A 25,301-nucleotide genomic window follows, 5' to 3' on the forward strand; every position below is an offset into this window, starting at 1 on the left:
AAAGTACTATAATTTAAATCATTAGGAAATCATGAGCCAGCTACTACTTACAAATTTCCAGCTAAGGCACTAAATAAGAAGTGAGGCTTGAAATTCTTCTAAAGCAACTAACAAAGTATCTATCATCAAAAGTTTTGAATTATGTTTGATTCATATTTACTTGTGGCTACAACTCAAAATTAAATACCACTCAAAGCTTAGGTTTATTAATACAATTCTGCCTTATCTCAATGGGACACAAAGGCAGATGAAAAACACTTCAAATTTTTGGAAGCCAAATGTCCTAAAGTGCTCGAGTCTGTGGTAAATTGTTTTTTTAAAATAGCTACCATATAATATTAATATCTGTTTCACTATGCAACTACAATGAACTTTAATACTAAATATTTACCATGTGTCATTTAAAAAGAAATACTACATTTATAGCAAGATTTGTTTTCACTGTTTCTCTTCAAATGCTTCTCAGCTCATAGTATCATAATACTTGAGAAATTACACAGCTAGGTAATAGTTCCATGGTAGACCACACCTAGTTCTATCTCAAAATTCTAGCAGACTATGTTTGGCCCAAAGTAACACAAGCATCTAACTCCATAACAAAATCTTGTCTTTCACACAGAAACAAATCTAACTCCTTAGCTATTTAAAAACCGCAAATGAAAAGCACAGATGCTAACTGATATTATCCAGTGATAACACACAGTAACTAAAAGTAATGTTGTACATCATGGAATGAGTTTAACATATGCACATAATTCTAAATAAATCACAGAACAGTAGTCATAAAAGGGACCAAGATCATTTAGTCCAATCCTTTACCTTCAACATTTCTGAATGAGCACCTACGCTGTGTAAATAGGTCTTTGCAAACATCCTAGTCAATGATTATGACTCAAACACAGGAATACTGGTTAATTTTCTGCAGTTCGCATTCTTACCTAGATCCCCATTTTCTTTTATTGCCTCTTGGAAGTCCTTGGGAAACCCCACAACTTCTCTCCCAAAGCACCAGCCCAGTTACAAAAGCCATACAAAGGAAGAGCACATTGAGATCCAATTTTAACTTCATATACTTAAGATATAACATCAAACACCAGACTAAAAACTGAAAAATTATCAATTTGGTCTTTGCATCACACACAGAAAACCTGAACCATTCATTTTAGTGTGCAGTAAAAGGTAACTATAAAGTTTGAAGTGAAGCATGCTAGCTTATAAAACAAGACTGAAAGGGGAAGAAAAGAAACAAGAATGATCTGGGTTCAACTCCCACTTCTACCATTTGTTAGTTGTGATCTTGGCAAATTACTTAATTTCAGCCTCCTCATCTGAAAAACAGCGCTTCTCTATGCGTCACAAAAATTAAATGAGACTATATATAAAACACAGTAACTGGTCCATAAATAGTATATCCTCTCCCAAGTCCTTTAAACATAAACACACACACTTCAAACTTTTGATCGAACTTCATATTAAGCCCTAGAAGGAGTTACTAATGAAAATACAACTTGTCATAAGACAGAAATTTAAAGACAACCGAGTTAAAAATTATTCTGTGTCACAAGAAATAGTATTACTTGATGTGCCGTTCACCTCATCACACTAAGTAATGTCTGAATTTACTCCCTAAATACTAATAAAGAACACAGAAATGAAGGAACAAGCACTAAGGTAACCGCAAAAGTAAAATTTTAAACACTAATGAGGGGGCTGGCCCTGTGGCCAAGTGGTTAAGTTCTCGCGCTCGGCTTCGGCGGCCCAGGGTTTCGTTGGTTCTAATCCTGGGTGCAGACATGGCAGCGCTCATCAGGTCATGTTAAGGCAGAGTCCCACAGGCCACAACTAGAAGGACCCACAACTAAAAATACACAACTACGTATCGGGGGCTTTGGGGAGAAAAAGGAAAAATAAAATCTTAAAAAACAAAACAAAACACTAATGAGGAGCTAGTATAAACATTTTTTAAAAATCTATTTCTCTGCATACTAAGCTAAAATATGGATCTTAAGACTATAGCATAAATATGCCCTTAGGGGCAAATCAATTTTTTAATATCAAGATCAGAAAGATAAGAAATTAGAAAGTCACTTATCAACTTCAGAGGGAAGACTCACTATAACTAAAAACAATAAAACAGAATCAGTGGGGCTGGCCTGGTAACGCAGTGGTTAAGTGCGCACGCTGCGCTTTGGCGGCCAGGGTTCGCCGGTTCGGGTCACAGGTGCTGACATGGCACCGCTAAGCAAGCCATGCTGTGGTAGGCGTCCCACATATAAAATAGTGGAAGATGGGCATGGATGTTAGCTCAGGGCCAGTCTTCCTCAGCGAAAAGGAGGAGGACTGGCAGGAGGTGTTAGCTCAAGGCTAATCTTCCTCAAAAATGAATAAATAAAATAAAATAGAACCAAGGACAATACAAAAGAACTAGACAAATACAAAAGAATTAGAAGACAAGCCACAGACTGAGAGAAAATATTTGCAGAAGATACATCTAATAAAGGACTGCCATCCAAAATATACAAAGAACTCTTAAAACTCAACAATAAGAAAACCACCAACCTGATTTTAAAAATGGACCAAAGACTTAACATAAACCTCAGCAAAGAAGATATACAGCTGGCAAACAAGCATATGAAAAGTTGTTCCACATGTCATCAGAGAAATGCTAAGTAAGACAAAAGATATCACTATACACTTATTAGAATGACCAAAATCTGGATCACCAACACCACCAAATGCTGACAAGGATGTGGTGCAAAAGGAACTCTCATTCACTGCCAGTAGGAATGCAAAATGGTACAACCACTTTGGAAGACAGTTTGGCAGTTTCTTACAAAACTAAACATACTCAACATCCGATCTAGCAATCGTGCTCCTTGGTATTTACCCAAAGGAGCTGAAAACTTATGTCCACACAAAAACATGCACACAGATGTTTATAGCACTTTTCTCATAACTGCCAAAACTTGAAAGCAACCAAGATGTCCTTTAGTAAATGAATGGGTAAATAAACTGGTATATCCAGACAATAAAATATTATTCAGCATTAAAATAAAATGAGTTACCAAGTCATGGTAAGACATGGACGAACCTTAAGTGCATATTACTAAATGAAAGAAAATCTGAAAAGGCTACATGCACTCTATGATTCAAACTATATAACATTCTAGAAAAGGCAAACTATGAAGAGAATAAAATGACTGGTGGTTGCCAGGGGTGAGGGTGGGAGAGAGATGAATAGGCAGAGCACAGAGGATTTTTAGGGCAGTGAAAATACTCTGTATATTATAATGATGGATACACCTAACTGTACACGTGTCCAAACCTACAGAATATACAACACCATGAGTGAACCCTAAAGAAAACTATGGACTTTGGGTGATGATGATGTGTCAATGTAGGTTCATCCTTGGTAAAGTGTATCAGAAAAGGTACTGTTCTGGTGAGTGATGTTGATAATAGGAGAGACTATGCATATGTGGGGGCAGGGGCTATATGAGAAATCTCTGTACCTCCCTCTCAAGTATGTTGCAAATCTAAAACTGGTCCCAAAAAATTAAGTCTTATGGAGAAAAAAAAAGAATATTGTTCTGTTGGCATTCAATCCCTAGCACTGAAAAAGATTTGCCAAAAATATAAGAAACAATTATTAATTTTGATTTGAAGAATTTATGAAAATTGATTAGGGGAGAAAAGCACCTGAAAGTAAGCAAAACATATCAAAAGACAAAAGAGGAAATACAATTTATTATCACATATACAAAGAAAAGTTCTGAAGGAATAAAATATAAAGCAATGAGAAAATTTTAAGTTAATAATATTGATAAATGGGCAGTTAAATAAGAACTCTCACTTGGGTCACTGAAAATATACATAAGCATCTATCTTTTGGAAAACTATCTGACGATATGTAGAAAGTATTTAAATGTTCATACCCTTAGAACCAATAATTCCATTTCTGAAATTCAATCCTAAGAAAATAGTTCTAAACAGTAAAATCTGAGGTATTAATTCCTGTTTTGTTCACAAGGCACTGGGTAAATTCCTCTCTCCTATTCCAAACCTTTGCGGTCCCTAGCCTTGGAGTCTTTTGTGTTATTTTAGAACCAAGAATTAGAAGACAATCCCCTCAACTGGCTTCTGTTTGAGAAAGCCAGGCCCAAAGAGAGGAGTTCAGCTGGACTGTACCAGTCAGAGGCGATGGAAGGAATAAAGAAGTTTGAAGAGATAGAAATCCGGAGAAAAATAAGAGGACCAGAGAATTTGCCCAGATCAAGATCAATATCCTCACCCCCAGTGGGAGCTGTGTGGGGGGCAGGGATGAAGGAAGGGAGGTGTTGGAGAGACAACAATGAAAGAACTGTTTCAGAAAATTCTGCAAAAGATCCTATTATCCAAGATTCTCTGTAATTTGGCCTTCAAAAGAACCTTCCAGGCTCACATAAATGAGCATGTCAATGACAAGTAGTGTTGGAGGAAGACTGGAAAGCCCTCTCTTGATAAGGTTCTAAAGCATATGAAGCTACCCAAGGACTGGGGAGAGGAAGAGTTGTGCAGGGGAATAATAACTGATTAAATTTGATGAGGCCACAACACAGATTAAATTTTAGTAAAATAGGAATATCTTTCATAGTTACCACCTTATAGGACTCATACCTACTGTACTTGGGAAAAATAACACAACAACACTGGGGGTAAATTATGGTGTTTCTGCATAAGGAACTATCACAGACCTGTTAAAAATATTTATATTAACTCTGATGTTACAACGAATTATAAAATCATCATGATATAAAATTATACAGACACACACACCTATGATCCCAGCAGAACATAAGTTCCATGAGGGCAGGATTTTTTCTCTATTTGCCAACTAAGACAGTACCTGGCACATAGGAGTTGCAGAAATATTTGTTGAATAAATACAAAAACTACCTTGAGGCAGAGGAAGAGATGAAAGGAAAATATTCCAAAATGATATACTGGCATTGTCTTTTCGTGATGGAATTTCAGTGGGGTTATTTTGGTTTTTATTTTTCCCTGTCTTCTAACATATCTCCGAGTATGTATTATTTCTATAATGGAAAAAAACCAATTGGGAGGTAGTTCCCTTTAAATGCATTAAGAATTTCCTATTACTTTCAAAACATCTTTGGTATGCTCTAGAGTAGACAATTGAAAATTTAAGTAAAGGAAGCAGATTTAAGTTATCTTGAGTGGGTGGGAAGTAGAAAAAGCACACTAAGGCTTTTGTCCCCCTGTAGTTTAGTCAATATACAAAACTAAACTTCCTCCAAGAAGTTTCGATGTACTGGTATTAAAGCCCCTAAGACACGACTTTTATAAACTTCTCAACCACAGTAACACTGTTCTAAAAGCAAAAGATTTAAAATAATTTGACCATGCCCAAAATTACGAGAGGCAGTGAATGAACTTTCTGCAAATCTCTGAGCAAAGGCTGAAAGTGAAGAAAAAAACTGGATTTGCAATATATCAACCACGACTTTCAAACCTCTGTTCAGAGTGATCAAACACATCAGTGATCAACTTTCTAGATTAGTTGTAACTAAATGTTGGCATTTGTAGGTCAAACATTCTAACTGATTTTCTCTTAAAGAGAATTAAAAAGAAATAATACATACTCAAGTACGAATTTAAGTGTTGCTGTAAATTCTAACAAGATTAAAACATTAGTTCTGAAACTGATGTCACAACTGCATCTTCAGTAGTACAAAGTATCAAAGACAATTATGATAACAGTCTGGATACATTAGCTTGTATCTAAAATTTCAAATTTTCAACATAAGAAATGTCTATTTATATGAAGTAAATCAGGCAAATTATGCCACCATATAGCATAATCACAACTATTTAAACATAATACCAATTATGATTACAGTATGCAAAGAATATTTTGGGTTTTTTAAATCTAAAAACCTCACATTTTTAAATGGGAAAATGCTTTTGCTATGCAGTAAAACAGGGAACCTGTACCACTATACAGTTACTGATCACAACTGTAAAAGCAAAAATCAAACACACAGAAATTCGAACTGTTACAAATAGTAACAGTGATTATCCCTAGATGAAGGGATCGACTGCAGGTGATTTCCTTTTCTTCTCTAATTTCCCAACTTTTCTAATGAGACTATTACGTCTACAAAATTTTTTCTTAAAAAATCTCTTTTGCAGGGCCTGCCTGCAGCGTAGCGGTTAAGTTAGCACACTGTGCTTTGGTAGCCAGGGGTTCGCAGGTTCAGATCCTGGGCACAGACCTGAACACCACTCATCAAGCAGCCATGCTGTGGGGGCATCCCACATACAAAACAGAGGAAGACGAGCACAGATGTTAGCTCAGGGCCAATCTTCCCCAACAAAAAAAAAAAAAAAAAAAGGAAGAAAAAAATCATTTTTGTGTGTGATTTAAGGATGGTTACAAAAACTAACATGGAAAAAATGAAGCTCATAACTCAGATAATTGAGTCAAAAATCAAATTAGCATGTACCTGTAAACAATGACTCTCAAAAGACCCTTATACAAAAGAAAAGTAGGCTTCTGTGGTCATTAAATTACCATTTAGATTTGAAAAGTATTATCTTGGCATCTCAAATATTTTATAAGTTTATTAAAATAAAGCAGTTAGCTATATTTTCACTAATCTTTTCATCCTTATCTATTGTACAGGAACAATTAGTCAAAGAATTAACTATTTTGTAAAAACAATACAAATAAGTAGCTGAACTACAAACAGTGTCTCTTTTATAAGCAAAAGATACCAAAAATCAATTTAACCTTCTTCTCAACATCATTAAAATATGAATGTGGGCAATACATTGGTTAACAAATTTAAGTAGCCACAATAGTCAAAAGTTATTAAGGAATATAAATCAAGTTTACACATTCAATATACACGCAAACATGCATTAGCAGTTTATCTAAATAGACAAAAATAATTCAAGATATCTTCAGTAAAAACTGGCATATTCTCTTGGTCACAACTAAAGTCCTCAAAGAATAAGACCATAAGAAATGTCATTTCTGATACAGAAATGCTAGTAATTAAAAGACAAGATAAAATTTTAAAGGACTAAAGGGTGATTTTGTTAATAATCAGGTATTAAAAGCACCACAAACCCAAAAGAAAAGACTTTAAAAACCCAAATTTCTACATTCAGCAACAGCAAAGGAATTATGGTTTGTAAAGGGTACTTATGAAAGAAACCACAAAAAGGAAGGTGCTAAGATATTTTTTAAAAGGAAGTAGAAAACTTCATTTACCGCAGCATCAGGTCTTTCACAGTATTTTATTTTAACAGAATAGTCTAGGTCGGTGGTGGCCAACAGAAATATAATGAAAACGATACATGCAATTTTAAATTTTCGAGTAGCCACATTTAAAAAAGTAAAAAGAAGCAGATGAAGTTAATATTTACCCAATATATGCAAGTTTCATCATTTCAATATGTAATCAATTTTTTTAAAAAACAGAGTATTTAAAATTTTTAATACAAGTCTTCAAAATCCAGTGTGTATTGTACACAGCACATCTCAATTTGGATGCTAAATTTTCATCAGAAAGACCTTAGAAAACAATTAAATATTGAATTTCATACTAAGACTCACAGAAGTTATCTGTATTTATAGAGAATGGTTTTGAATGTGGGTGAGGGAAAAACTCTCCCTGATGACCGCAATCTTCACCTGGAATTACGAAGTAAATTCAGGGCAGCTTATATCATGTTTTCTCGTAAGGCTAAAAAGCTGCATCACATCCCCAATTGTAGCAATGGAAAGAATGTAAAAAGACAGACAGCAAATTAATTATAAAAGAGTACTGCTGCCAGAGAGGAAGATATTAGAGGAAGAAGCGATGGCAGCCCTGCTGCAGTGAGAAGGTCTGAGGGGACAATGGCGCAGAGGAGCTACAAGATTGGCTACTCTGAACTGTTTTTACTCTCAATACTTCTGACACTAAATGCATTGTTTTTCACACCATGCATTTTTCAATTCTCTAGACACCAACTAAAGTTCAATTCATTTCTGACACCACCTGAAGTTAGCGCAGCCCCCACGGGTTAAGGGCTAAATCCCACAAGACTGCCCCACTTGAGATGCTAGCTTTGAGTTCCAGTTCACCACCTACACTTCTGACCAAGAGGCTGTAAATCGGGGATTCCCATGACCCCTTCCCTCAGGTTTGATAATTTACTAGAAAGGTTCACAGAACTCGGGAAGAGTTTACTTACTATTACCAGTTTATTCTAAAGGATACAAGCAGGAACGGCCAAATGGAAGAGATGCCTACACAGGGCAAGGTATGGGAGGAGGGTCATAGAGCTTCCATGCCGTCTCTGGTGCACCAATTTCCCAGCACCTTGATGTGTTCATCAATCCAGAAATTCTCTGAACTCCACTGTTTGGAGGTTTTTATGGACATTTCATTACATAGGCATGATTGATTAAATCATTAGCCATTAGCGATTAACTCAATCTCCAGCTTCCCTTCCCCTCCCCAGAGATGCAGGTGGGACTAGGGCTGAAAAGTTCCAAAATTCTAATCATGCTAAGTTCTTTCTGGTGACCAGCTGCTATCCTGAAGCTATCTAGGGGACAGCCAAGAGCCACCCCATTAGAACAAAAGATACTCCTATCACTCTGGAAATTCCAAGGGATTCAGGAGCTCTGTATCAGAAATTGGGGGCAAAGATCACATACATATTTCTTATCATGCCACCGCTACATATAGGGGGATTATGCAAATACACACATATATATAGGAAGATGAGAACCAGGTTTCTCACTCATGGAGAAGGGAGGTGTACATACATATGGAAAAGAGAAAAGATAGAATGAACTCTACATTGAATTCAAATTGGAGATATCAATGTGAACTCATGGGTTTCAATATAGATAGATACAGATATAAATATAGATGAACATATACACACACAGAAGCACAAACACACATGCATACACAGAAATATTTCCTAACTCTTCACTGAAAGAGTCTGGAAACAGCAATCCTCAGATCTTGTTTTCTGAATTCCATTCTACACTAAAAGGAAACAGGCTCCTTGGAGAAATGACTGCTCCAGGGCTGGAGTGGGAAAAGAATAAGATGAACCTGGAATATCTTGTGGAGAAAGTAAGGATATTATCAAAAAATGACAGGGATATCTTAATAAAAAGGACACAGAAGGCAGCCTAGCTTCTGGCCAAATCTGGGACAACTTGAAAGTATTTCGCAGTAAAAAAATTTTTTAAAAATATTACTGTATCCATCATATGGAAAGATATTCCATGCACATGGATTGGAAGAATAAACATAGTTAAAATGTCCATACTACCTAAAGCAATATACAGATTCAACACTATCCCAATCAGAATTCCAATGTCATTCTTTACAGAAATCGAACAAAGAATCCAAAAATTCATATGGGGCAACAAAAGACCCCGAATTGCTAAAGCAATCCTGAGAAAGAAGAACAAAGCTGGAGGCATCACAATCCCTGACTTCAAAACATACTACAAAACCACAGTAATCAAAACAGCATGGTACTGGTACAAAAACAGATGCACAGATCAATGGAACAGAATTGAAAGCCCAGAAATAAAACCACACATCTATGGACAGCTAATCTTTGACAAAGGAGCTGAGGGCCTACAATGCAGGAAAGAAAGTCTCTTCAACAAATGGTGCTGGGAAAACTGGACAACCACATGTAAAAGAATGAAAATCAACCATTCTTTTTCACCATTTACTAAAATAAACTCAAAATGGATCAAAGACCTAAAGATTAGGCCTGAAACAATAAGTCTGCTAGAAGAGAATATCGGCAGCACACTCTTTGACATGAGCTTCAAAAGAATTTTTTCAGACACCATAACCCCTCACCTGAGGGAAACAACAGAAAGGATAAACAAATGGGACTTCACCAGGCTAAAGAGCTTCTTCAAGGCAAGGGAAAACAGGATTGAAACAAAAAAACAGCCCACTAAGTGGGAAAAAATATTCACAAGTTATTTATCCGACAAAGGGTTAATCTCCATAATATACAAAGAACTCACACAACTCAATAATAAAAAATCAAATAACCCAATTACGAAATGGGCAGGGGACATGAACAGACATTTCTCCAAAGAAGATATACAGATGGCCAATAGACACATGAAAAGGTGCTCATTATCACTAATCATCAGGGAAATGCAAATCAAAACTACACTAAGATGTCACCTTACACCTGTTAGAATGGCAAAAATATCCAAAACCAAGAGTGACAAATGTTGGAGAGGCTGTGGAGAAAAGGGAACTCTCATACACTGTTGGTGGGAATGCAAAGTGGTGCAGCCACTATGGAAAACAGTATGGAGATTCCTCAAAAAGTTAAGAATAGAAATACCTTATGACCCAGCCATCCCACTACTGGGTATATATCCTAAGAACCTGAAATCAGCAATTTCAGAAGCTCTATGCACCCCTATCTTCATTGCAGCATTATTCACAATAGCCAAGTCATGGAACCAATCTCAGTGCCCAGCAACTGATGATTGGATAAAGAAGTTGTGGTATATTTATACAATGGAATACTACTCAGCCATAAAAAAGGACAAAGTTGTCCCATTCACAACAACATGGATAGACCTTGAGAGTATTATGTTGAGTGAAATAAGCCAGACAGAGAAAGACGAACTCGGCATGACTCCACTCATAGGTGGTAGTTAACGTATGGACAAAGAGAATTGATCGGTGGTTGCCAGGGGAAAGGGGGGTGGGGGGAGGGCACTAGGGGTGAAGTGGTGTACCTACAACATGACTAATAATGTACAACTGTAATTTCACAAGGATGTTAACTTTTATAACCTTAATAAAAAAATATTACTGTATCCATCACAGAAGATAAGAGGGGAAAAATTATATTGTATATCATTTAGCTAAGTACTGGTTGTTAAAAAAAATCATCTTAACCCTCAGGAAGAGGGTGAAGGATGACAGATGTTTAAAACTTTAATAATGTATTCACACTGAGTACATACTCTGTAAGATCTGTGACAACTTGTAATAGTGGTATTTATGGGAAATAAGGCAGTTTTACTTCTGTCCTTAGGGACAGAAAACAGTGAAGATTCTTATCATGGAAATCAAAGCTATGCTTTAGCCATAAGATCCTGGCCAGCAAAATATCACTATATCCCCCCCACTTACGTCCAAGAGAAAAAAAAAATCTGTGGAGACATAAAGAAACTGGTACAAATACAACATAGACAATTTGTCCACCAAAGGTAAAATCTAAACTAGCACCTCTATGTAGCAGGGTACTTGATTAGGCAGAACAAATATTTAAATTGACAGTCTACCATTTAAAAATTCCTGGTGGCTTTTTTTGTGCAGGCAGAAAAGAGCAATGCACCCAAGAGTCACTTTCTTTGTTCTGGGAAAAACCTCTTGACTGGCCCTTCACAGTTATGTAACTGAAGCAAACAGATATCTCCTGCCCTAGAGAAAGGGTACATAGCAGGCTCCATTTCTGAATTGATGCAAGTTATCCCTACCAAAAATATTAAATAGTACCGAGCTAAAAGAAAGTATGTAGAAGTATGCAAAAAAGGCCAGAAAGTCTTCTGGTAAGCAACTGAGACTCCAAGGTCTTCCCTTTTAGGTTTACAGTTATTAGAAATTCTCTGGGGGGCCGGCCCTGGGGCCAAGTGCTTAAGTTCGTACACTGCAGCAGCCCAGAGTTTTGCTGGTTCAGATCCTGGGCACCAACATGGCACCGCTCATCAAGCCACGCTGAGGCAGGGTCCTACATACCACAACTAGAAGGACCCACAACTAAAAAAAAATTATACAACTATGTACCGTGGGGGTTTTGGGGAGAAAAAGGAAAAATAAAATCTTTAAAAAAAAACAAAACATAGAAAAAAGAAATTCTCTGATAGACTTAAATGGCCCTGAATGAGGTCCACTGACAGGAAAGTTTCCCCCATCCTGCACACAAAATAATGCAACTTAGCTTGAAAGAAGGGAGAATGAAAGTTTAAACCTATGCAGCGAGATGAAAGAAGGGGAGGTGATTTGTACTGTGTGTAGCTGAAAGTGAAAATTTCTACAGACCCAGCTACTTTACCCACAACAGGAATATTTTGAAAAATCTGCCATATTTTCAGGTGAGAACTTCTGTGCCCCAGTATGGATTACTCCTGGTGTACCAGGGTATGGGACTGTCTGACTTCAAAGAACCATTTTAGTCTAAAGAACATCCAGGAATCCAGGCCTATGGGATGATATGCTTATTAGCCTGTGCTGGTAGATATGTAGGCAAACAATACCAACTGATACACTTTAAGAGTTTGCCAAATTGTTAATATAAAGTCTTGTTACTTCGAGAGGAAAACTTCATTTATCTGTAAATTTTACTGGAGGTGAGGTAACAACTTATTCCCATAACAATGCTGAATAAATTAAACATTCCAGAGGATTTCAAAACATAATTATGCAAGTTAAATGAGATTTCTACTTGGAGCTCATACAAACAAGAGAGCCAAATCCTTCTCAATAGCATATATAATGTCAAAGTAAACAGTGAAGAGAAGAAAAAAGTAAGAAGAAAAAAAAAACAAGGGAAAAAGGTCAATTCATATTGTCAGTATCAAGAAGTAAACTAACAAACTATAATCTCAATCTCCAAAGTAGATAAAACTAAGTCCTATGGAAATTATACAGTAACAATTAACATGTCAATCTATTCACTGGTACTCCAATATCCTTAATTCTGCTTTCCTGGTGAGTAAAAACAGCATTGATATCTAACAATTTTAGGAATTCAGAAGTCCAATTAATTCTTACCAACAACGTAAAACTTGAAAATGAATAATCTTTATACACAGAAGTTGTCTAAAGACCACTGACAAAAATCCTACTAATACTGTAGCCATTCAATTTGTCCCTATTAGATAGAAATTCGATACAGAAAGACTGCTAGAAATATTCCTTCTCCTTAAATACTTACTTCTAAACAGAACATTCTCTGCAATCATCAATGTAAATAGCATTTAAAAAATTCTCAACACACCAAGAAGTTAATAAAACAAATCTGCCATCTCCCTCCTTACAGAATCTACATATGTATACTGGCTAAAAGGCTATTTAAGTGGAGATATATTTCATCAAGTGAAAGTATAAAAGGTGTAAGATGCTCAATGAGAAATTATTAATTGCTAAATGTAGCAAAAGGACTTAGAATTCCACTAGAATTCAAACTCTTTTCACTGATTATTAACTAAAGTATTTTGCAGTGAAAATAACAAGGACTCAGATATGCCATGTGATCTTAAACAAGTTATTAAACCTGAGTTAGTTTCCTCAAATATAAAGTTAAGAAAATATCTGCCTTTTACTGTTGTGAGAATTACAAATAATATGCTGTGGGCATAGAACTGTGCTGTCACAAAAAAGGGTTCTTATTAGGTAGGTAAGTATTAGTAATTATTAATACCTTTCCAGATTAATTAGCAAGGAACTCTGCAAAAAGTCAAGGCATAAAGTACACGCAGTATTTAGGTTTTTTTGTTGTTGAAAAACCCATTTTGATTACATCCGAGAAACAGTATAGTAACTCAGAATCTTTCCTGTAATGGGATTTTATTTGAAATCTGGCTGTTTCCTCAAGAGAGACACAAAGATGGTCATTTCAGAGAGATGCTCCACTCATAAAGCACATATCACCATATAAATATGCAAATATAGCATGAATGTGAAGATTATAGAAGAGAAACAAACTAAGAATAAGCATATTACTCTCAATGCTTGAGTATTCTGTAAAATAGTTGATAAACGGCATGAAGTATGAAAACTTATTTGGATTGAATTTACCCACAAAGGATAACCAAAACTAAAACAGTAATGGGCTTAGCATAGACTCTTAGAATAGATACTGAGGCAGAGAAAGGAGATATGCTTCAACTTTTAAAGATCTTTCCTTGCTTATCTATCCATCTTTTTTTAAAATTTTTTTTCAAGATTGGCCCCAAGCTAACATCTGTTGCCAATCTCTTTTCTTCTTCTTCTTCTTCTTCTTCTCCCCAAAGCCCCCCAGTACATAGTTGTTTATTCTAGTTGTAGGTCCTTCTAGTTCTGCTATGTGGGACGCCGCCTTAGCATGGCTTGATGAGTGGTGCTAGGCCCGTGCCCCAGGATCCGAACCAGTGAAACCCTGGGCTGCCAAAGCAGAGCAGGCAAACTTAACCACTCGGCCATGACACCGGCCCTATCCATCTTTTTTTTTTTTTTTCAGGGAAAGATTCACCCTGAGCTAATATCTGATGCCAATCTTCCTCTTTTTTTTTTCTTTCTCCCCAAAGCCCCAGTACATGGTTGTTCTAGTCCTAGCACAACCATACTAGGTTGTTTTATATCCTAGTTCTAAGTCCTTCTGGTTCTTCTTTGTGAGCCACCTCCACAGCATGGCAATTGACAGACATGTGGTGTGGTTCCACAACTGGCAAGTGAACCAGCCACCAAAGCAGTGAGAGTACCGAATTTTAACCACTAGGCCATCGGGGCTGGCTCTATCCATCTTATTCTTAATTATGCCTTCTACTTATCCAACCTTTCTTGCCCCATATTTGTTCTAACTTATCTAAAGAAATGGCCTACTCTTACTGTCTCTATTTCTTAACCTTTCTTAGCCACTCCTTAAACCCACTGCAAATTTCCCACTCTTCTGAAAACCCTAAGATCACCAAATAGCTGAAGCAAATGTGACATAATGTTAATCTTCATTAATTCTGCATGTATATGCGAGTTTGTGATAGTATCCTTTGTACGTCTTTCCCAAAAACGAAAAGACTATTTTTTCTTTATTATTAAGAGGATACATTTTTTAAATGTGTAACAAGTTACAGAAGCACCACACTGTATATTCTTTATGGTGTGTGAATTATATCTCAATAAAGCTATTTAAAAAAAAAAGCACAATTCAACCCAAGATCTAGATACAGCACATTCAACAGAACTTTCTGCAATGAAGGAAATGTTCCACATCTGTGCCATCCAATATGGCAGCCACACATGGCTTCTGAGCACAACTGAAGGACTGAGTTTTTACAGTTTATTTCATTTTAATTTATTTAAATTTAAAAAGCCACACGAGGCTAGTGAACAGTGCAGAAATCTAGGATATTACCAGTGACTTAATCTACTTATGTTCTCCTCCCTTACTCAACCACCACTCCCACTTAGATAATCCTCAATTTTGTTCTCAATGACTTCTTAATAGCCAAATGCAACAAGTAATTTCAGCAGCTTAACTATTCTACACTTCTTTTCTACTCCTTCTAAAATCCATTATTTACAATCACTACTACGCAAATTGTACTTCTATGCTATATCCTTTTCTTGAAATTTTATTCCCTTGATATTACCATTCTCCAAGTGTCCTATTTAGTCTAACCTCCGGGCTCTTTTTTCCTTTGCCCACCTATTAATTATTCCTAATTTGCCCTAGGACCACTATTCTCCCCGTCCATTCCTCTATTTCTCTCTCTGTATATATTCTCTTCCTAGATGACTTCATTTACTTTCATTATTTCAGCTATGACTCATATAGCCATTTGGGAATCATCAACCTCTACCTCTACCTCCGACCTCTTCTTTCAGCTTCAGTAATATACCCTACTACCTACTGAACTACTTCCTGGAGGTTTCATAAGTACCTCAAACTCAACATGTCATATTGCAGACATCTTCATACCCCTTCCCCTCTCAAAAAAACAAAATTCCTATTCTTTCTTATTCCCTCCCTCAGTTGACAGCCCCATCATCTATCCCCACTCTCTTATCTATGCTTCATTTTTCCTCAGAATGTGAATTAATCACTAAACCCTGCATATTTTATCTTGCCTAAATATTTAAAGATTCCACTCCTCTATTACTGCCCTAGTTCAGGCCCTAGAAATCTCATACTCATACCCTCACCAAACTCTACACATCCCTTGTGCTCCTTGAATCCATTCTCCACAATTACTAGCATGCAAATCTAACCAATTAACTTCTTTGCTTAAAGTTCATTGGTTACTCTCCACTGTCTATAGCCAAGTATTTGTGTGGGAAGGGCATGTTAAAGAGATGATCTGTTACATTTCCCAAATTTACCTTAATTCACAATGATTTACCAGTCCAATTAAGGGGAATATCCACATACAGATGGATATATGAGGTTATTCAGCTAAAAACTATTAGCCATGGAGAGGATCTTGTTATGATCCCAAGAAATCTGTTTACCTCTATCTACTTACAGAGAAAATGTGCACATCAATAATGATTTGACTCACTAATTAGTTTCATCTCTATATGGTTTATATATCAGTTTGTGTTTGATTAACACAAGACCATTCACCACGCACATACTGACGAAAACAGATCATCTGCCTCTGAGAAGCTGAATCTTGGCTGCACAAAAGGCATCTACAGAAATAGCGTGTTTTGTCTCAGCTAACCTGACTATGATGAGTATACCAAATAGATATCCAAACACTCTTTCTTAAATTATTCTTAAAATTTTTTAAATTCCTGGGAAAAATGTATTTGCTTGTGATGACAAACAGCTTATCTGAGGATTCTCTTCTAAAAATCATTAAGCACATTAATTTAGCATACCACATTTAATATGTCAATCTTGTGGAATATTACTCAGCCAAAAGTGAAGACAAAATCGTGCCATTTACAACAACATGGATGGACCCTGAGAGTATTATATTAAGTGAAATAAGCCACACAGAGAAAGACAAACACTGTATGATTTCACTCATAGATAAGGAGAACACATTAGTGGTTACCAGAGGGGAAGGGGGTCAGGGGGAGGGCAAAAGGGGTAAAGAGGAACATATGCATGGTGACAGATAAAAACTAGACTACTGAGGTGAGCACAAGGCAGTCTATATAGTAACTGATATATAATAACGTACACCTGATATTACACGTTATAAACCAACATGACCTCAGTAAAATAATAAAATAAAAAAATAAAATGTCAATCTTGCAAGTGTAATTGCAAAATTGCAATTGCAATCTTGCAATACCAAGATTCAAGTCACAACATCAAAAAAGAAATTATTTATGAAAGCCCATCTGAAAAATCTTAATTAATATAAATTAAGGGAGATATATCATCAGTTAAGACAACCACAAAAGCAAGCAAATTACTGACATTTTTCTTCTCATGTAGAAAGTATCAATAATCAATCTTTTTAATACCACATACAAAATTAAGTCTGCCACTTGTCAAAGGCACAATCCTCTTCCAAATAAATACTCTTAAGAAGAGCTTCTTGCAATTTCTCTTTAGTCTGAAAAGTTGTTCCCCTCATCTTAAGATTTGATAAAATTCCTAAATTGACAAAGCAAAAAGTTCCTAAAACCCAACTTCAACTTATAAGTTTAAAATATTCAGTTTGTAACAAGTGACAACTTAATGACCTTCAAAATGGTTCTTTTAAAGCATGATCGTTCTTTTATTATATTGTTTATAACACTTTATATTGTTCAAAGTTCCTTCAGATAGTATTTCAGTTGATCCTCAATAATCCTGTCAAGTCAGTAAGACATGTTACTAATAAATCAGCATTATAGATTAATTTCCTTACCCAGGGTCAGATAATTGGGTAATGTAGAACTGAAGTGTTCTGCCTTAGAGCTCTTTTCCATTATACTTTCAGTATTGTATTATACCATAGTAAACCTCCAAAGACAAGATTAGAGAATCTGCTGTGGACCAAAGAAAGACAAGGAATATGGATGTAACCACCCAAGATCTACAACTATTGCTAACTTGATAATAGAAAAAAATTAACATTTATTAAAGTATAGCATTGAGCATCTACTTATATCTTCAAAGAGCTCAAAGACTAGTGGAGTGTACAAAAAATGTAAATAATTTTGAATCAATTTGAAGAATACTATTAAGAATGATCCCAAAAGGAAAAAGATCTTAGCAAATTCTGACAACTAGTAATTCAGAAAGGCTGGCATTTGGGAAAGTGACAGGTTATGAAATTAGAAGTTAGGCAAAGGACAGGCGAAGCTAAAGAATCTGAAAGCACTGATGACACCATGTTCAACTCCAAAGTTCCTCCTATAGGAATGGTAGCAATAGTAAAAGTTCTGCTACATGATTTTTCAAGAATAAATGTAAACAAAACAAACAAAATCTTCATCGATACTCCCAAAAAGACAGCCTAAAAAAGATGCCGTATCATCACAGTTAATATTTATGTGCTGGGTCCTGTCCTAAATTTATATATAAATTCATTTAATCATCACAACTCTATAAAATAGATACTCTTATTACATTCCATTTTACAGACAGGAAACTAGCATGGAAGTTGCCCAAGGTGACACAATTATTAGCTGAGCCAGGATTTGAATCCAGGCCATTTAGTTCTTAATTACTATGCTATACTGCAGAAAAATAGTACCCCTTTCAAATCGAAATTCAGGTCACACTAAGTCTCACCTACTCCTGCAGACTAGATTCGTTTCATGTATAAAAAAAAAAACCTCAAAATGCAAGATGTTAAAAATAAATAAATACAAAGAACTGGAACAGCAAAATCTAATAACTGTAATTATTCTGAATTTTTTTCATGATATACTAACATTTTCAGGAATTATAATTTGAGCATAACCACTCTTGCTGCTTTTACAGCGTTATCTAAAAAATTTTAAAGCTACTAGAAAACCCAAATAACAGGTTTAGGATGGTTTCTGAAAATGAGAGTCAAGTTTTCATTGAATGTTTCCATAGAGATTAACTAGGATGATTTTCAAATGACTAGGATCTTGCACTAGAATCTGAATGTCAAGAAATGAACTCAATCACCAGGGAACAATAGATTCCCAATTTGTTTTACACGAAAATAACCTCTCTTTCCAAGTAGACTAGGAACAACTGTGATAGTAAAGGTCAGAAAAAAGGTAAACGAGAAAAGGAAAACATTTCAAACTCTAAGACTAAGAACTAACTATATCATTAAAAATCAACCTAAATGTAATTTAATTCTCAATTCCTGTACCACAAGTTACTTCCTACAGCAATAAATCTACATATATTTTAAATCGAATCTTACCTAACCAAAATTATCCTGTCTTTAATTCTATTCTGTCCTGTTTAGAAAAGACAAAGGATTATTTCAAATGAGTCAGCAATCATTCTTTAATTGGCATACCAGTTACCCTTGAGTTATCTGAATTTTGTCCATACTCCTAATCATCGATTCTGAGAATTAAAAACAAAGAAACAAACAAAAAACTCCAAAAATTATTCCCTGAAAACTAGTTCCTAGGACTGAAAGTTACTGCAGATTCTCATCCCAAAGAAAAGGAATATGGCACAAATTTTAAAAGTAAAGGTTAAAAGAAATCCTCAACATGCAAATGGGAAGATTCTGTTCAATGAATTATTTTAAGAACTACAGCAAAGAAATAATTATGGTTTCTTAATCACAGAACCACATCCCATTTCTGCAGTATTGCTAAACGATTTATAAAACATTAATATCATATACTCATAATGAGACATGAGCCTAACCTACTAAAAACCCGAGAAAGCAAACACTAAGTAGACTAGAGCTTAAACAAAATTTATGATTTGACCTCTCTTTTCACACAGATCTGGAAACAATCTCATCAATATAACAAGTGAACTCAGTATTTAAAAGCAACCTGGGGAGAAAAAAGTGCTTAAAGTAAATCATTCCTAAATCTGTGTAAAAATACATTTTCTTAAAATAAATTATGCTATGCTTCTTAAAAAAAAAAGAAAAAACTCCCTCCCCAGAAAAGCAATGTAAACTCCAGCGATGACATTTTCTGACCAAGGCAAGAGAATATTAACGTTCACGCACATCATTTGCCTAATAAAACCAGGTAGATATCTGCATCTTAAAAGATCTCAGTTATCACTTAGGATCCAGTGGTACCAGAGTATTACCTACACACTATTTTATTAAGAATAGCTACTCGTTTTAATAGATAGCTATGCATACTGAGACTAAAAATAAGCTTGATGGAAACAAGTTTGATTTGTATACCACATTCACCCATTCTCCATCCTAAAAAGTCTATTTCGTTCTCCATTTGAAGTGATAAAATCAATACCGGAATCAGAAGTCTGGGATCTGCCATGGTTACACGATCAGATCTCTCCAGAAACCTGACAGCGAATTTCACACCAAAATAAAATTGCCTCACTTGAGATTTACTAACTAGCCATCTACTAGACTACAAATGTTTTAACATTTCCCAAATTATTAGACCCTAATCAGTTTAATTTTTGTTCTTTACCAACCCAAGCAAGTCATTTACCTGCTCTATGATTTCAGGCTCTTTATTTATCAAATAAGTAGTTGGGTAGAATAACCTAAGATTTCTTCCAGTTTTAATACATTGAGTTGTTTTTTTTTTAAAGATTGGCACCTGAGCTAACAACTGTTGCCAATCTTCTTTTTCTCTTTTCCTTCTTCTCTTCCCCAAAGCCCCTCAGCACATAGCTGTATATACACTGAGATTTTTAACTCCGCAACTGAACACAATATTTCTCCTGTCTTCCTAGAGAAAAATATGTAAATTAGAAGCATATATTTAGTGAAAAAAGCTTTCTTTTCTTCCCAATGCTTTAGTAATCCTTGGCTTGTCTTTTAATTTGGATCCAAAGACAAAAACTCAAACACTAACCTACTGAATACGTTATTAGGCAAATGTCCTGGTCAAAACCCCCCAAATCAAAATGAAAAATTGTAGAAGCAGGGTCAAATGACATACGGAAGTTTCTAAACCACAGTACCACGCGATGAGTTAGGGTTCACTTGGTTCTGCAGCCAAATTCTGAACTGGCTTAAAAATAATATGGCAACTATATATAAGGACATCAGACAGTCTTTAGTTTGACCATGCCCATGCCTAGACAGAGAAGAAAAGTCCAAAAAGTCATGAGTTCTGAGAAAAACTGAGAAGCATAGAGAAAATTCTTACTCTGACAGTAGACAAACTGAGTCTTTTCCACTGTATCATTAACTCCAAGATAATAAACAGAAAAATTCAGGTGATAAAGGAAAACATACATTACATTCTGAGAAGTCTTAAAAGTTAAATAATTGAAACTAACAAAATTAACCCACAGGCGCTGGCCTGGTAGTGTAGCAGTTAAATTTGTGCAATCTGCTTCGGTGGTCCAGGGCCCACGCGGGTTTGGATCCAGGGTGCAGACCTACACACCACTCATCAAGCCATGCTGAGGCAGCATCCCACATACAAAACAGAGGAAGACTGTCACAGATGTTAAACTCAGGGATCAAGCAAAAAGGGGAAGATTGGCAAAGGATGTTAGCTCAGGGCCAATATTCCTCACACACAAAAAACTAATCCATAAAGTGCTCAACATTTACTTGGGTCCAGTCTTAAGATAAAGGTAACAAATTAAGAAAAAAAAACTGTTAAAAAAACTTTTTCAAATATGAAACAGTATAACAGAAGAATAAAATCCAGGATCAGCAGCAATAGGCACTCTTGGTACAAAAAAGAAATAGGTGTCTGCCTGTAAACTAAATTTTTGCCTGTAAACCAAAAGAAATCAGACCTAAGTTTTTGAGTATGACTAACCAATAGGAATAAAGTTAATGTTAGACAAGTTTTTTAAAAAAAGATGTCCCATCTTTCCTACTTTAAACCACTAAAAAATTGAGTAGTTTTCACTTTACAATGCCTTAGAAGTTCTGTCAACTGTAAAACTTAATAAATTACTATATTTCTAAAGAACTTGTCAGTTTTTAAGTTTACTTCCTTCCACATGTTGAGTTCATTTCCCTTCACATTTGATATGGCCTTGGTCATCTGGAAGGTGACATTCTAAGGGTTAAGCGTTAACATATTAGTTTATGGATGAAATAAATTCCTAGATCATTCAGTTACTTGCCTATCCTATTTTAGCTTGGTCCATCTTCTTGGCAAGAAAAATAAGGATAATGGCATTTTTCACGTATAATGTGGATGATTTTTACATTCAGAGTAACTCTGTTGCTTCAATAAGCCACGTCCACTTCCTGGTGAGGGCAACATTCAATCAAGCTGCTCTAAGTCAAGCAACAAGTAGCCCAAATCCAGCTATTTAAGCCTAGAATATACTCATCAACCAGAATGAAACACCATTATCTACACCATGAAAACCTCCCTGAGAGGTTAAAAAGAAAGCTTTATGACTCCTTTGGACCCTTGGGAAAGTTCAGTTAAAAAAACCTTTCACAACAAGATTAAAACAACAATAACAACATATGACTCTCAAAGCACTTACACAATTTTACATGGGCTCTTGTACTATTCGCTGTCTAGTGAACCGGCTGAAGACAGACTAGATTGAATTAATAATGTCAGATCACTGCTAGCTATCCAAAGGCTTAGCATCATTAGCTGGAACAATATCAAACACTTGCTAGTCCCAAGGCATTTATCTAGAGAAGAAAACTCTTTTTTAGAGTTTATGTTAAATGCCTGTGCAACTACCAACTGAAATATATCCAAAAGAAGGTCACTCGTGAACAACGTCGTTCTTATTTAAAAGAAGAGCATGATCTCAGGGATGGAAACATGCATCTAACACACCAGTAGCTCATACTGCAGAGCCTCTGATGAGACTGAAATGCACAAGGAAAGAAGACTGTCCTTTCCTAAATTAAAAAATTATTCCCCACTAATTCCAAGTTTCCTGCCAGACACTAAAACAATAACAAGTAGGCAATGGGTTTGTACTAAGATGACTTTCACCACTCCTTCCCTAGTAGCAGATCTCTGGCTACCAATAATTCTTATCCCTTCCAAACACCTAGGTACATGCCCCAAATTCCAGTTTCAAAAGTTGGCCTCCCCCGACTCAGAGCGAACAGTTAGAGAATGACACGTAAAGGGGACTCAATTAACTGGCTTAACCGAGCCAAATCTGGGATCCAAACCGCCACGAAATAAAAAAGGAGGTGGGGCTATACCTGCAGTTCACACCAGGCAACCTCCACAGTGGTCTCAGTGTCCAGACCTTTGTAGACCGTCTTAAAGGAGCCTCTGCCAATTTCGATGTCAAACTTGAGGAAGCGGCCGTCATTGGACATTCCCACGGCCTTGGTCTCCAGCTCTTCGATATCATCCTGTTGCTGGCTCCGCTCCTCTTGCGGTTCCTTGGCGCTGGCGCCGCCGCTGCCGCTTCTCGCCGGCGGAGGCTCCTCTTTGCTCCCCTCATGGCTGGGCTGGGCACCTGGGCGGTCTCTGCTGGTACCGCTGGGCGCAGGCGCGGCGACAGGGGCCGCGGCGGGTGGCTCCCCAGGGCCCGCAGCGGCGGGAGGCTCCTGGGCTCCCGGGGCCGCGGCGGCGGCGGTCGAGATCTCCTCACGGTGCGGCTCCGGTGGAGCACTCTGCGGAACGGGCGCGGCGACGCTGGGCGGGGGGAGGGGCAGGGGGAGGCCGGGCAGTTCCAACGCGGTGGCGTTGGAGTCGCAGATGACGCTGCGGCGGAAGAAGCGGTGCTCAGTGGTGGTCGTGGTGGCGGCCGCCCCGCGGCTGTCCTTGTCCATAGTGTGGCGGCGACGCCGGTACTCCTCAGTCCTGCCGGTCCCGGCGTCGGTCCCCACGGAGCCTAGTTTCTCCCCCACCGAGGAGTCGGAGCTGGAGCCATTCTTGGGGGCAGGCGCCGGCGGCGAGAGGAACAGCGCGCTCGGGGTGCTGCCCTGCTTCTCCGCCGCGCCAGACATGGTGGTCCGCGGGAGCGAGGCGAGCCGGCTCGGATTCGCGAAGGACAGAGGGCGAGGGCCGCCCCGAGGAGCGGGCGTCCGCCGCCGGCGGGTTCGGCCCGGGCCGGCGACTCCGCACTCAGCACCGACCGGCCGCCCCGGAGGAGAGGCGGGACGCTGGGCCCCGGCGCGGCGGCTGCTGCGGCTCAGAAGGCGGGCTCGTCGGCGGGCGATCGGGGAGCTGGGCCGCGGGGGTCAGCGCCTCCCGGTCCGCATCCATCCTGCGGCGGGCGGCGGCGGGGAAGGCTGTGGCGGCCGCGGCGCCGCAGTCATGAGGGCAGGGCCAGGGGCCGGCGAGGCGAGGCGGTGCGGCGGATGCGGCGGCGGCGCCGCTCCCGCGCCGCGCTTCCCGGGCTGGGCGGGCTAGGCCCTGAGGGCGGCGGCAACGCGCGCAGAGACGAGCACGGGCTCCCGAGCGGCGGCGGCTGCGGGGCCAGAAAGAGTGGGAGGGGCCGAGCAGGCGGGGCGGCAGGGGCTCCGGGTCGGTCAGTCAGCGGCCGCCGCCTCCCACACGCTCCCCCACCAGGGGGACCAGTCTCACAGGACGCCCATCGCCAAGAGGAAGGGCCGGAGCCTCGAAGCCTCGGAGCCTGAGGAGCGGGCCCCCCCTTCCCCGAGGCCTCCCCGCCGCCCCGGGTCTGGCAAACCCCGTCCCCTCCCGGGCCAGTGCCGGGGGCTGACGGAGGGAGGGAACGGTGGGGAGGGGAGGGCCGCTCACCGCGGGGCCCGGCTCCGCTGCTTCTCTGGGCCAAGAGTAGAGGAGACCGAGAGGACTGGGTGAAGAGGGTTAGGGAGAGAAGAGTAGTCTCCCCCGCCAGTCGCCTTCTGCCACCGAAGCTGGGGGCGCAGAGCGGCCGACGGAGAACAGTCGCGTCCGCCGGGGAAACTCTCCGCGCTAAATGGCGCCCGGAGTCTAAAGCCTCCACACAGCCCGCTCGGACCCCGCCCCCCGCCGCCCGGGGCAGCCCCACCCCCACCGCACTCTCGGGGCTCTCGCGCAGGCGTGCCAGTACCGAGGCTCCCTGGGACTTGTAGTTTTCGCATTTGAGGAATGATAGGGACTGAGGAGGAAGAAGCCTACGACTTCCGTGATGCCCTGCGGTTACTTTAGCCTGATGCCTCATGGGAGTTGTAGTTTTCTATGGAAACCGCCCCTTCTGGAAGGCTGATGGGAGCGTCACCGTGGGTAGCTAAACCCCATCCTTAAGTCCGCACCAGCTAGGAAAATCACTATTTAGGGATTAATTGTGGAAGAAGCGAAGCAAGAAAAAAAGAAGAGGGAGGCAGGACGAGAAGAGGGACTCCCATCAGGCTCTGCTGAGGCGAGAGCGAGCTCTTAGGGTTGCCATGCAATGAAAAATGATCTGTTGTTCATCTTTAATGGAGAGAGCGCAGTAGCGTTCAGTGACTGTAGGGGTGTGGGGGTGGAGGGGAACGGCAAAGCAGGAGAACCAGAGCCTGAGCTCATAGAGCCAGA

General features: G+C 38.8%; 1 protein-coding gene across 31 annotated transcripts in view; it reads right to left on the reverse strand.

Moving 5' to 3' along the window:
- The window catches only part of WNK1 (WNK lysine deficient protein kinase 1), a 176,511-nt gene extending 151,763 nt beyond the window's left edge, over positions 1 to 24,748 (reverse strand). For all 31 annotated transcript variants that reach the window (XR_011497047.1, XM_070494743.1, XM_070494744.1 and 28 more), the window contains exon 1: positions 23,030 to 24,748. Coding sequence is in view for 30 of the 31 variants with exons in the window: in XM_070494743.1 (XP_070350844.1) it covers positions 23,030 to 23,785 (756 nt within the window). In the remaining variant the exon portion in view is untranslated. The remainder of the gene's footprint in view (positions 1 to 23,029) is intronic.
- Positions 24,749 to 25,301: the final 553 nt, after the last annotated feature.

The sequence above is a fragment of the Equus asinus genome, chromosome 22 (assembly GCF_041296235.1).
Source record: "Equus asinus isolate D_3611 breed Donkey chromosome 22, EquAss-T2T_v2, whole genome shotgun sequence".
Lineage (NCBI taxonomy): Eukaryota > Metazoa > Chordata > Mammalia > Perissodactyla > Equidae > Equus > Equus asinus.